This window comes from Sciurus vulgaris, assembly GCF_902686455.1.
Source record: "Sciurus vulgaris genome assembly, chromosome: 13".
NCBI classification, from domain to species: Eukaryota; Metazoa; Chordata; class Mammalia; order Rodentia; family Sciuridae; genus Sciurus; species Sciurus vulgaris.
In genome coordinates this window covers 17,479,104-17,493,536 of record NC_136474.1, presented here as the reverse complement: position 1 = coordinate 17,493,536, position 14,433 = coordinate 17,479,104, and the positions used below count along the sequence as shown (strand labels likewise).

The 14,433-nt window shown below is 47.6% G+C and overlaps 1 protein-coding gene across 1 annotated transcript in view; it reads left to right on the top strand.

The window, feature by feature from the left end:
* HSD17B3 (hydroxysteroid 17-beta dehydrogenase 3) overlaps positions 1–14,433 on the top strand; it is a gene marked incomplete at its 5' end in the record, with an annotated part of 35,445 nt that overhangs the window by 3,274 nt on the left and 17,738 nt on the right. Inside the window, one exon of the mRNA XM_079108916.1 lies at positions 14,056–14,131. Within this exon, the coding sequence (XP_078965042.1) occupies positions 14,056–14,131 (76 nt within the window). The remainder of the gene's footprint in view (positions 1–14,055; positions 14,132–14,433) is intronic.

Below are 14,433 nucleotides of genomic sequence, written 5' to 3'. Positions count from 1 at the left end.
GGCCTCTGCCTGGGAGTGCCTGGGACAAGGGTGTGCACCAACCACTGAGCCGGCTTGGAGACTGTCTTCTTAGAGACAATGTCCCTTGTACTGAACACAGCAGGGTCATGCAACACCCACCTCAGACACTAGTTCTTTGCATATATAAAAGCAATAGACATTCACTTAAGAAGGAACATTTCTATAGAAGACTCGAAAAAAAAAAAAAAAACAACCCATAATCTCATCCCCTGGACACTTTCTTTAAAAAAACAAAACAAACAAACCACACCAAAACAAAACAAAACAAAATAAATATAGTGGTACTTAAAGGTGATAGTTTTTCCACCTAGGGATTATTTTAGGAATTATGGGGGCATTGCTATTTTCTGGTGTAATTGTGTCACAGCATTTATGTAATTTATATACGTAAGAACAACTTAAAGTTGGGCGCGGTGGTGCACACCTGTCATCCCAGCAGCTCTGGAGAAGGCTGAGGCAGGAGGATTACGAGTTCAAAGTCAGCCTCAGCAATTTAACAAGAGGCCCTAAGCAACTCAGTGAGACCCTGTCTCTAAATAAAATATAAAGAAAGGACTGGGGATGTGGCTCAGTGGTTAAGCATCCCTGGGTTCGATCCTTAGTACCAAGAAAAAAATAAAGAAAAATACCCCCCCCCCCCAAATTTTAAAAACTATAAGCACTTTCTTTTTATTTATGCTTCACATACAGCTAGGGAAACTATTGCTTTAAAAATTATTTGTGTACACAAGTTGTGTTACTTACGACTTTCATTTCAATAAGGTTAATATGCATTGCAAAATATTATGTGAAAGAGTGTCTGATAGAGCTGAGAGCTTTGGGAACATAGATACGCTGTTCTGTGCTTGTTTTTCTGCAGATAGGTCGAGAGACTTTTCCTTTTTGTTTTTGTTTTTGAGTTGCTGGGGATAGAACTCAAGGACCCACATATCCTAGGCAAGGGCTCTACCACTAAGCTACACCCTTGGCTCAACAGATATAAAAACAAGCACTTACAGTGTATGTTGTTTTATATACTATTATTATTGCAAATTCTACATTTCCATTAATTATTGTTTCCTATAATTACTATTCCGATAATTACTGTGATTTTCTATAATTACTATTCATTTCGTTTCTTCCTTATTTCTGTAATGCCGACTTCTAGAACTATGTCAGTACAATGAAAGAAATAGAATCCTGGAAATTATAAAAGGAAGTCTGTTAAAAAAAATCAGTGACATCTTCAAAATACAATGAGAGACATTTCCATTCACAATAGAAGAACAAATAATACTAGAAAGAAACAACATAAAACTTACAGTCTTTAAAACAGAACACTACAAACTTCCATTGAGAAATATGAGAGACTGTGAATCAGGGAGAAAAATACTACCTCCTTCAACAGAAAGATATTGAAAACCTTGCAGTTTTCCCCAAGTCTGGCTCAAATCCCAGATTACACATGCCATTATTTTATAAGTGCTAGTTTTGGTGGTTAGCATTTTCTTATGTCAAAAAACATGATTATTAAATGGGAACATAATGTTCTGTTGAATGGCTGGATACGCTATAATTCCACCATTTATTTACAAATTTTCTTCATTTTATACAGAATTGGGAACATGCTGTGTGTAAAACATACACTTTTATGCTCATCTCCGATTATTTTAGGAGCTGATTTCCCTGCAGTGGACTTGGTGGCTTGTGCTTCCCACTGAAGTCATAGTAATTCACTCTAACTTCTGGAATAGACGTTGTACTGGCTTGGGCTATTAAAACCACATACTAGGGCTGGGGAGATAGCTCAGTCGGTAGAGTGCTTGCCTTGCATGCACAAGGCCCTGGGTTTGATCCCCGGCACCACAAAAAACAAAAAAAACAGCACTTACTGTATGCCGGGTGGCTTAAGCAATGTGGATTTTCAGGGTTCTGGAGGCTGGGACGTCCAGGGCTGAGGAGCTGGGTGTTCTAGTGGCTGGTGTGCCCTCTTCCTGGTTTGCAGGAAAGTGGTGACAGAGGAACAGGCTTTCTGCTTCTCTGAGGGCACTGGTCCCAAGACGGGTATCCCACCCTCGTGACCTGATTTGTACTTCCCAAGGCCTCGCCTCTGAATATGATCACGCCAGGGTTTCGATGCAGGGATTTTTTTGAGGGACACAAAGATTCGGTGCCTATGAATACTGTGATCAACAGGGGTCTCAGGTATTCTCACCCCAGAGACAGCATCCTAACAAAGCCACGCCGTGCAAAGTGACAGGAGTCCTGGAGGGACTCGACAGACACCTTGGGGAAGCTAACAAACCAAACCGTGCCTGTTAGAAAAGGCTCCTTGTGCTGGTCTCACACATCTGCCCCTATTTTCCACCTGTGTGCTGGAGGCCACTGACCATCTTCGAATTCCTCTTCTCTTCTCTTAGAACGGCTCCTGTCAGCACTGGCTGACCCTCGGTAGATGGGTTTCGTATTTGAGTGCTAAGGTTGCTTCTTTGCAAAGCAACGTGCCTTCCATCACCCCGAATCAGAAGGGAGCCTTCTGAGCTGTCTGTATGAAAACTACGTCCCCCAAAGACCAATGTCCCCAGCCTGTGATGCTACTGGGAGGTGGCAGGACTTTTAAGAGGCAGGTCCTAGTGGAAGGAAATCAGGTCATGTGGGCCTGCCTCTGAAGGGGCTATTGGACCTTGGCCCCTTCCTGCCTCTCTTTTAAAAATTCCCAGCGACCGTGAGGTGAGCAGCTCTCCTGGGCTATGTGCTCCCGCCATGACGCACTGTGCTAGCACAGGCCCAAAGCAGGGGGCCAGCAGGAGCCAGGACAAGCCTTCCTCCTCCAGGGTGCTTTTCTCAGGTTAGCTCGGCTCACTCACACACTCCGTAACCTTGTGCATGATGATTCCCACCTCAAGGCCTCACCCCGCCTCCAAAGGTCCAGGGCCTTACCTCTTAGTCCTCAGGATTAGTGAGTCATAGGGTTCTTTCTTTTTAGTCTCCCAGATTCTTTCCTGAAATTCACCCTGACCTAACCCTGACGTGGTCCCAGTGATACCTCAACACGCAGATACTTTTCTTCCTACTCAAGGAGGTCTCCAGTGGAACTTTCCTTAGGCTTTCCTTTCTCTGCTGATTTGCAAAGCGAGGGCCTGGAGTTGGGAGTTGTGGGGTCCAGTCCTCGCTCTGCCCCTAATCAGCTGGAGATTTTGGACAAGGCTTGACTCCTTTCTTGGCTTCCGGTTCTCTGTGAGCACAAGAGATCCCTCCCAAGAGCCGCCAGGTGCAAAATTTCGGTTCTGTCCTTGGCTCATTCTTGCTTTGTTCTTCTCCTAGTGGAGTCTACTTCTGCTTTTCCTTGTGTCCTTTTCTCAAGCTGATTAAACAATTTCCAGAGCTCCTGATTCCTCCTTAGTGCTGGTTTTTTCTCATTTCCAGAGAGGCCGTTCTCTCTCGGCTAACCTCTACTGCTAGGTAAGCAGTTCAGAAAGGGGGTGACTGGGACTCAGGTGTGTGTGTTCAAGTCCTGCCCCTGATGCCTGCTGCTGAATTCCCACACCAGGGACCTGGAGGTGATGGCAGCCCGTCCCGGGCTTTCCTAAGGGTGAAATGAGGAGGGCAAAATTGCTTTGCATGGAGTAAGCTTTCTGTGGTTAGGCTGTATTTGTATCGAATGTTTAAATAAACTGTATTTCCTTTACATGCATTTTTTTTGAGCCAATTGTGGACACACACACACACACAGATTTTTAGGAATTGGTTCACATGATTATGGAGGCTAGATATTAAAAAACTGCAGGTGAGTTGGCAGGCTGCAGACCCAGGGAAGAGCCAGTGCCATTGTTCAAGTCTCAAGCCATCTGCTGGCAGAATTCCCTCTTCTTTCAGCAACGTCAGTCTTGTTTCATTCACCTTCAGCTGATCAGGAGAGGACCACCCACCTTAGGAAGGGGAATATGCTTTACTTGAAGTCTACCGATTTAAATGTCAGCCTCATCTAAAATATACCTTCGCAGAAACACATAGATCAAGTACTCGGGAACCGTGGCCTAGCGACATTGTCACATAAAATTAACCATCTGAGAGAAGGACAATGTATGGTGCTTACCTACATTTTTCTTTCTGTTCCTTCCTTCCCAGTATTCCAAGATTCCTTCTTCTGTTATTTTCTTGCTGTTTGGAGAACTTCCTGATCTACTCTTTTAGGGTAGGTCTGCTGGCCACACATTCTTAGCTTTTCCTCATTCCCTAGTGTCTGAATTTCCTCTCATTCCTGAAGGATAGTTTCTCTGGAGCTAGGATTCGTAACTGACTGTTCTTTTCTTTCAGCACTCTGAAAATACTGTGTCCCTCCCGGTGGCCTCCAGGATTTCTGATGACAGATCTGAGGCCTCTGGATTGCCTTCCTCACAGATAAGGTGCTGCTTCTTGCTGCTGTTAAGAGCTTTTCTTCGTTTGTGGTGGTCAGAAGTGTCGTGATGGTGTTTTTTTGCCTTTATCCTGTTCACTTGGCCTCTTGAATCTGTAACTTTGTCTTGTCACAAACTTGAAGACTTTTCCGCCATCATTTCTTCAAGTTTCAACTCAGCCCCGCCCTCTTTTCTTCTGGCACCTCATCCACGAGAACGTTAGATCTTGTTATGGTGAGTCTCTGAGATTTTACTTTTTCTAGTATATTTTTTCTTGGTTGTTTAAATTGGTTAGTTTTATTGTTTTATCTTCAAGTTTGAGTCTTTTCTTGGTCTACTCCATTTTACTATTGAGCCTATCCATTGAGTTTTGACATTTTTGGTTATTTCTACTTTTCATTAAAATTTTCATTTGCTTCTTTATATCTATTTCTTTGCTGAAATTTTCTGTTTTTCATGTGTTTGCAATGGCTTGTTGAGGACTCTGTGCTTTAAAACCTTGCCAGATAACTGGGTCATCTCATTGTTGTCACCTGATGATTTTCTTTTCCCCTCCAAACTGAGATTTATTTTGGGCTTTTGCATGATAAGCGATTGTTCAGTGAATCCTGGACATTTTTTATTTTACGTTGAGACTGGATCTTATTTAAATCTGCTTGTCCTATGCTGACATTTCTTCAGTGTGGGGAGGAGAGGGTACCAACTTTTTCCTACCAGGTAGGATGGAGACCCAGGTTCTCCCCTTGGCCTCTGTTGGAGGCCTCCTTGCTCCTGCTGGTTGGGGTGGGGGTCCTGGCTCCCTCCTAGGTTTCTGCTGGTACCACTCGGACTGGAAGGGGTGGGAGTGCTTCTTTGCTGTTCCCCATAAAGCCTCCAGTGATATTTGGGGGACTGGCCTCATGACCACTGTGTGGTGAAATCCTGGGTCTCCTCTGTTATCATCCCAGGGGAAGAGAGAGAAGAGAGGAGTGAAGGGTGCTTTGTTACCTCTGGGTGGGGTATTTGTTAGTCCCTTTGCCACTGCTACACTCAAATACTTGAGGCTGGGTTCTGTATATTTAAAAAAGAGGCTTATTTGGAGGCTGAAAGTCCAAACTTGGGCGATTCTGTTTGCTTGGAGGGCTTTCTATCTTGCTAGGATTTCTCTTTTCTTGTCCTTTGGATAGAGAGAATAGGCTTTTCTTGGAATTTTGATTTTATTTCTTTTTCTTTTCTTTTTTTTTTTTTTTATACATTTGTGCCCATTGGCATTTCTGGTCTTCCAGCTTCTCCAGCAATTAAGTTCCAAACTCCAGGAAGACAAGAGAAAGCCCAGGAATCCACAATAGTCCTGTTCTTCAGAGTCTACCTTCCTATCTGGGTTTTTAAGTTTCATTTAACAGAAGGAAAAAGCGAGGGTCTTCCATCCCACCCTCCTCGAAGCCCATTTACTCTGGATTGATCTGTAGAGTGGCAGCAGAGGCTCTGCCTCGTCCCAGGCTCCGAGCTCCCGGAGGCAGGTAGACCCAGCATGACAGGCCTGGCCTCTGAGGTTCAGCTGCCCTCTGCACCTGAGCCCCAGCCCTGTCCTCTTCTCTGCCACAGAGGAAGCCCTGTCTTCCCTGACATTCCCACCGCCCCGGGGAGACCAGTGGCCACAAACACCTTCTGTGACCTGGGCCCCCCACACAGCAGAGGGAGAACAAGGCCCATTCGTCAGAGCAGCCTCCGTGCCTCCTCAGGAAGGGCCTGGGGTGAGCCGTGGGAGGGGCGGTGGGCTTAGCAGCTGACAAGGGGCAGCAGAGCCCGTGTGCAGCGGGGACTAAGACTGATCCTGCTCGAGCAGACAAAGGGAACATGGTGGCCCAGAGGGCCTCCCGGGCCCGCCCTTCCCGGAGAGGAAGCTAGAGGCCCACCTCTGTGGGTGGAGCGCACCCTTTGTGCTCAAAATGCAAACTGTTCTCCATTTAGTGGCGGGTTTCCCCTGCAGGCTGTGCGACAAAGGTGCTTGGGTTTGGATGGATCCCAACACTCAAAAACGGAGAAGCAGGTGCGGGGTTTTCTATGGAGAGAAAGAGAAGGCTTGGGGGTGCCCCCGGCAGGGGTCCGCTCTGAAATGGGCCAGCTTTCGGTTACACATGTTTCTAAAAAAGTTCTTTTATTTCTTACTAGATTTGATTTTTAAGGGGAGAGAGGGGGTCCTCAGAGAGGAGAGGGACAGTGTACCTTCCCCCACTCCAGTTTTATTGGGGTTCCCAGGGAAGTTTCCAGAGAGTTCGCCCAGGTCCGCCTCTTGACATTGACTGACGGCAGGGTGACATCAGGCTGTCAAGTCCCCACTGCTGGGCAGACGGGCTCCATCGTGGGCCCAGCAGTGTTAGGGGACAGACAGACGAGGTTCAGCGAAACAGTCTATAAAATGGGCTCGCTGTGCTGAGCCCACGTGGTCTCTTTGCCAGAAAGCAGTTTACCTGCAGCCCTGCCCAGCCTAGGGGGACAGCCCTGCCATTCCTCAGCACACTACTGTCATCTGCAGGAGAAACGCAGGCAGGAGATACGTGGACAAGAGGGACCCACGTTATTTTGAAGGGACAGGATTTGTGACCTTTTTCACAGATGAGACTCCAGAAGATAAGGATAATTCCTCCTAACCATAAACCGGTAAGAACGCTCGGTTTGGAATCAAGTTAGAACCAGTCGGCACAGGCAGGAGACTTAGAGCCGCCATGGCAGTGGGGACTTGACAGTCTGATGTCATCCTGCTGTCAGTCAAAAGTCAAGAGGCGGACCTGGGCGAACTCTCTGGAAACTTCCCTGGGATCCCCAATAAAACTGGAAAGCAGGAGATGCACACTGTCCCTCTGCTCTCTGAGAGTGTCCCCTTTCCCTTTTCCTTCCCTTCAAGAGACTCATGCCTGCTACTCTGAGCGACACGCCTGCCATCTTTCTGACATGGTCCCAAGAACCGGGGCTTGAAGAGGGGGTCTTCGTGCCCCTTCGAGGGTCAAGACTGACGGGCTGCAGCCCCCAACCTGACAGGCACCAGCAGAGCTGGGGTGAGATGACCCTGCCTGGCCTGCCCAGTGCAGCTGTCCCCCTGCGTCTAAGGTGCACACCGCCTGGCTTTGGTTTCTAGAAACTGTGACGGCTTGCAGGAGACGGGGGCAATCTAGCTCGATCGAAGGCATTGAGTTCACTTGTCCTGTTTCCATCTTCGGGCTCTTCCCCGTGGGAGTGGGTGGCTGGATCCAGGCAGAGGACAGGCGGGGTCCCTGGCTAGGCTGGGTCACGTCCTTGAACACACACCAGGGCGTGTCCTTTGCAGCCAGGTTGCCGTCTGGGGATGTGGATTTGTAGACGGATGCCGTGGCCGGGTGGTCCTCCTGTGGTGGTGACTCCCGTTCTCCCGGGGACCTGAGGAGCCTATTCACTGAGCACTTGTCAGCATGAAAGGCTGTACATCCACCTTTCGCCACTGTGATGGCGTAAACCTGCTCTCTTGGCTGCTAATGCCAGAGGGGGCCAGAACCAAATTACAGACCCAAAGGTCGTCCGGCTTCGTTCCTCCACTTCTGGGCAGTATTTGTGACGTTTCCCACCATCTGGGAAGGCACCAGGGTGGCAGAGGGCCGTCCAGTCTTCTCAAGGTCCTGCCCTGGCAGCTCCAGCTCAGGGGACAGAGTCGGCCTTAGAATCACCAGCTGGCTGCGTCTCGTGCCAACCCAGGGAAAACAACCGTCTGCTCTTGGGTCTCTCCATCTGTTTCCTTTGCAGTCTGTGGCGACATCTTATGCCAGGGAGGAGATTCTTCTTGATGTCTAAATGACTCCAGCTGTGTTCTCAGCTCATCCCCCCCCTTCATCTGGCCTTCGATGGAGACAGCGGCTTTTAATTGTCTTGATGTTCCTCTAGATTCATTGTGTTCCAGTGCTGCTTGACTTCAACCCTGGAATTTTGGATCCAGGCTGTGGCTCTCTTGTGCCCACTGTGGTTTGCTGTGACTCTGTGAGACAAAGAGAAAGGGAAGGGATGATCGAGCAAGGGTGCATGTCATCCATAGAAACGCTACAGAGGTCACAAAGGTCGTGAGAGTAAAGACTCCTGTGTCCCTGATCACCCAGCTTAAACACACAACATCACCAGCATCCGTGAAGCTGCCTGAGTCTTACCTTTTACGTTTCTGTTCCCTCACCCCACAAATGTGAACACTGCATTAGTAATTTCCCTGCTTTTTAATAAAATAATTTTATTACTTATGCGTGCTTCCTTAAACAACACACTGTTTGCGTTGTTTGTTTTGAACTTCATGTAAATTGAGTCATAGGTGCTTTGCAATCTGCTTCATCTATACCAGTCAAAACCATGTTTTTGAAATCCATCCATGCTGATGTGTGTGGAACATGGTTCATTCATTTTCAGTGCTGTGTAGTATTCCACACAACTATGGCATTTCATTGTGTCCAGCTTTAGTTTTTCTTTCCTCTGTTGACAGATATTGAAGTTATTCCTCTTTTTCTGTTAGGAATGGGTCTGTCTCCTAGAGGAGAGAGAGGCACAGGGAAGAATTTTCTCACTTCCTGCCTGCAGAGTGGAAGTCTAGAAGCAGGATGGATTTGTCTGGTTCTCAGGAGAGCTCCTGTCTGGGCTCAGGGACTGCAGAGGGGCCCTGGAGCCAGTGACTTTTCAAACCCCTTTCCAGTCTTCCTTATCTGGCTTCTCCTTCACCCCAGGGGTGGTGCTGGCATTGCCTGAGATTTTTGAAAATTTTAGTGATGTAAATTTTGGTACCAACTCATTGAATACTTCAGAATGGCAGAGAGGATTTTGAATGTTCCCAGCACAGGGGACTGATGTCTGTTTGCAGTGGTAGCTATGCCAGTTCCCCTGCTGTGGTCATTACGCACTGTGCATGTACCCATCTGTCACATCGTAAAATCGCTGTGTCAATTAGGAAATTAATATTACAAAGCAAAAAAAAAAAAAATTTTTTTTTCTTTGCCAGTTCTGAGCTGCCCCTGTTCCTGGTTCAGGACTTCAGATCTTGCCTGTCTCTTTTCTACCAGGCATTGGGGGGATGGCTCCTGCCTTCATTGTCCACCTTGCTGTGGATGTGTTGGCCTAGAAGAGAGCACGTTCCTGCGGGTTGACAGGACTTCAGGAGGCAGCGAGGCTCCGTGCTCACCTGCCCTCCTCTCTCCTCTCTCTGTCAGACCCAGGTTGTGTCTAAGGCCGCCCAACGTTCATTCCTCGCGTAGCTTACTGCCCTTTGAGCTTTCTCCCGCTTTGCTGGAGCACGTTGCTGCAGACCTGTCAGTCTTACTATTTTCTCAAAGAACAGACTCTCGGGCGTGTTTGTACGCGTTCATTTCCTCAGGTGTGGCGATCACGAGGCTGACCTTACCAAACGTGCGCCTCCTCCAACAACTCCTGGAGGGCCAGGGAAGATCTGCTGCTGGGATGGTGTACCCGCCGCCTCTTCCAGAAACCCTTCCCTGTAGAGCCATTCAGTTAGGAAGCCAGGACTGGAAATGTCATATCTTCCTGAGGGATTGAATGCTTTACTGGTTTTAGTTCCAGTGATTCTACTTGCTTAACACCTGTTTTGATTAATATTAACCTTTTTTCTTTTTGGTTCTTGTTAGCTACTTGTCTTACTCTGTTCCTGCTGCTACATTGAGTCATCATGGATCATGGAAATGGATTTCCCAGTTCTGGGGGCTGGGAAGTCCCAGACCAAGGCACAGCAGATCTGGGGTCTGCTGGGGCGCCTTCTCTGCTCCCAACATGCCAGCTCTGGCTGGGTCCTCTCCTGGTGAAGAGCAGAACCAGGCTGCTCTCTGAAGCCTGTTCTGTAAGGGCATTAATCCCGTTCAATGGGCATTGATCCCTCAGGACCTAATCACTTCCTGAAAGGCGCCTCTTAATACCATCACCTGGGAGTTCAAGTACCAGTGTATGAATTTTGGAGATCTACACATGTATATTATGGTTTAAATATATGGTTCATATGTGTGTATAATTCATATACACACGTACATATGTCTGTATGTGTATATGTACATATATACACATGTATTTATGTGTACACACACACACACACACACACATACACACACTGTGACCTAGATCCCTGAGTCACTGCATGGAGGGGCTACCCTGGGCTGTCATATTACCTGCAAAAGATGCCGTGTGTGTTACCGTGGCTCTGCCTGTCCTAGTCTGCCTATTAAATCATAAAAAGAAGAAAAAATAACAATGAAGATTAAGTGAATGGAAAAATTAAAACAGGACAGCAGAAGTGATTGTAACACAATTTTGATAAATGGGACTTGGTTAAACTCACCATAAATAACAGACACTCAGATGAAGCTGAGAAAACAGATCCAATGTTGAAGGAAGGTTGAAAAATCAAGGAGCGCAAAAACAATCAACTTGGAAAATGGAAAAAAGGGGACAGGAGTAGGGGCGATATTAGCATGAGACAAAATACGATTCAAGATAAGAAACGATAAAAAAGAGAAATGTCCACACTGATGGAATTCAGATTACTAATATTGAACGTATTCTATTCCTGACGATATCATCTCAAAATATCAGAAATAGAAACTGATCAAAATAGAAGCGATTGAAAAAATTTGTAACACTGGGAGATTATCTTGTCTTTTTTCCGAAATAGAAAGATAAAGAAATCCAAAGTATAGTCAGTGTTTTCAATTAGCAGGACCCTCGGGACGCAGGAGGCAGAATCTACTGTCCAGCTCCGTGGTCTCTAATCTGCTCCCTGTGGGTTCCTTCTCTGCCTCCAGTCCTGTCCCTCTCTGACCCCTCTTAGGTGAAGCAAGGGGCTCGGTTCCATGGTGACCAGTGTCCAGGCTCCTGCAGTCCCCGGCATATGGACATCTGATGAAAGGCACACCTACCCCCATCCCCTGCCACAGAAGAAAAAGAACATGATAAATAACCCAGCAGAAGAATGGGCAGAGGGTACATACCTGGAATTCACACATAAGCAGAGAAAGGAAGAGCTGTGCTGGCCAGGTGCAGTGGCGCACGCCTGTAATCCCAACGGGAGGCTGAGGCAGGAGGCTCGCCAGTTCAAAGCCAGCCTCGGCAACAGCGAGGCGCTAAGCAACTCCGTGAGACCCTGTCTCTAAATAAAATACAAAATAGGGATGGGGACGTGGCTCAGTGGGTGAGTGCCCCTGAGTTCAATCCCTGATACCCCCAAACAAAACAAAAACCTGCACTGATAATTGGAGAAATGCAAATTAAAACAATGAAGGGATACCATCAGGTTGAAAAAGGTGTGAACATCAACTATGTATTAATGAGACGGAGAGATGACTATAATTAGGCTTTTGATGGTACGGCGTGAAGAGAGGGCAATTTGACCATAGTATTAAACTTTAACAAGCATGTACCCTTTGACATGGAATTCCACCTGTGCGTTCAGGGAGATAATTTATCCATGCACACCAAGAAGGGCTTCTCCTGTAGTGATACTGGCAAGAGGGAAACTTGAAAATAACCTAGGTGCTCACCCGCAGGGGAGCTACAGAGCACCAGGAAGCAATGAGAAAGGAGTCAAGTGGTCCTTCAGGGGTCCGCGTGGAGGTAGATACAGCCTGGGAGACAAGATACATCCTTCCGTTAAAAGGAATGTTGCAAAACAATACTTAAAATGTCAGCGAGGTAGGATGTGGGGACATCAATCCTGCCAAACAAACTTTCATTCCGTAGGTACCTATACGTGCCCAGGTGCAGAGAGGTTAGGGAGCTGTGTGGGGAGATGGGACTAGGGGACCCTGGGGACACTTCTTGCCTTGGTATTGTTTGAATATTTTACATGACAATGTATCTCTGAGATTAATAATGTGTCTACTAAATTAAAATAGAAACAGATGTAAATGTTAAGGCTTCGACCCCGGAGATTTTTTACTTGGATGGTTTTGGTGGGAATGGGTAGTTTTTGACATCTCCCAGGGTGGTCCTGGCACCCTGGGCCTGAGGAGTGACCGAGAGGCTACTGGAGGCCACGTATCCTAGTCCATAATCCAGCTCCTGCAGTGTTTTACACAGCATATAATTCTCTATTAAAATCACAGCCCATGCTGTTTGGGTAGCACATAAATTGGAATGAGACAGAGGGATTAACTCGGTTCCCAAGGGTGACATGCACGTTTGTCAAGTATTTTACATTTTTGTTAAGATAGCACATTGTATATGTATTTTTCCACAATCAAAAGGATAACAGGCTGTGCATGGTGGCGCGCGCCTGTAATCCCAGCTCTGGAGGCTGAGGCAGGAGGATCATGAGTTCAAAGTTAGCCTCAGCAACTTGGTGATGCCCTAAGCAACTCAGTGAGACCCTGTCTCTAAATAAAATACAAAATAGGGCTGGGGATGTGGCTCAGTGGTCGAGTGACCCTGGGTTCAATCCACTCCCCACCCCCCCCAAAATGATAACACTAAAAAAATCACAGGGACTAAAACTGGAAAGCTTTCAGTAAGCTGGGCCTTGTTGCTGATGAGCGTCATCAGTCTGTTTAAATGAGTGTTGATTTTTCTTTTTGTTTTTCCAGAAAAAGTTTGCTGCGCCCCTCACTAGGTATAGAGGGTCTTGGTTTTTCCGTGACTGTCCATGGAGCTCACCCGCATCCCGGGCCCTCTCTCTTCCCACCACGTCTCGTCCTGTCCTTTGCTTCCAGCTGTCACTCAGTCCTTGAGTTTAGGCGGCCTCCCGCTGACCTCAGGGGAAGTGTCCGCCTCTTTCCCTGGACTCTGCTCCATTTCCTTTCCTGTTGGGAGACAGAAAGCAAGGGGAAGTTCTCAGTCAAGTGCACCCCAATAAGAATGTCTTTGTAAACAGCTAGCAGCTCAAAAGTGGCTGCAGAAAAGCTGTTTCACATTGTGGGGTGCCGTCCTGGACCCTGCTTCTCCTGTCCCTGGGCATCGGAGCAGGACTGGTACCCCTGTGGAACCGACGCCCACCGGGGCTCAGATCTTTTTTTTTTTTCAATTGAATTGAATTTCATTAAAACTTTTAATTATATTTCACTGAAAAGCTTTAGTTTGCTAAACAGAATTTAAGATTCAGAAAAATTTCATTGAGGCTCAGATCTTTGAGCCTTTGATATAAAACGACACTTTGTCTATGATCTGTACACATCCTCTTGAACATTTAAAATCACCTCCAGGTTACTTACAGTGCCTCAAGTCGTGCAGTGCGACTGAAGTGGCTGTTGCGTGTTTGCTTGATGAGGAAAAGAGGTCTGTGCTGCTCAGTACGGGCAGTTATTTTCTCCCAGGTATTTCCAACCTGTGGTTGGTTGACTCCAGTGATGTGGACCCCTGACTGTGTGTGGCACGTGAGCCACAATATTTTGAGTTTCTACGTGCAGCAAACCCCGTGCGTTTCAGGTGTTGGGCCTGTGGTAGAAAAGCATCTCCTGGTTCAAAGGGAACATGCGACGAGCAGAGATACTGTCGCCCTGTTGCGCTCAACCCTGGCTGCGGGGCTGTGTTGCCCTCAGCGCAAGCCCTGTCTGCATCTTGAAGCAGGTGAAGCCAGAGCCCGATCCTGCGACCAAGAGCAGCACCCGAGACCTGTCCACCTGGAAGCCGCCCCCGCACCCCATGATTGCTCACCATCTTCGTCTTTCCCCCCCACGCCCCCTAGTTAGCCAAACACGGACTCAATGTCGTGCTGATCAGCCGGACACTGGAGAAGCTGCACGTGCTTGCCCGGGAGATCGGTGAGTGGCCCCCACGAGCCCTCCCGCCCAGCCCACCCCTGTCCTCTCTGTGGGCTCCCGGTTGGGCGCCTGCGGCCCGGGGCGCCTTTTGTGCTGTGGAGAGCCCAGTTTACAGGGTGACACTCAAGGGTTAGGGCGCAGGCTTTAGCTCGCCATGGATTCTGGGGGTGGCTGAGACAGGGGGAGGCTCAGGCATAAGTAGGTCCACTTCTTCAATCCAGCGGCTTCATCTTAGAATGACATCCGCTCACATGGAGGTCCCAGCTGCCTGGCAGCTTCTGCTTCTCTTTTCAAAAGCAGGA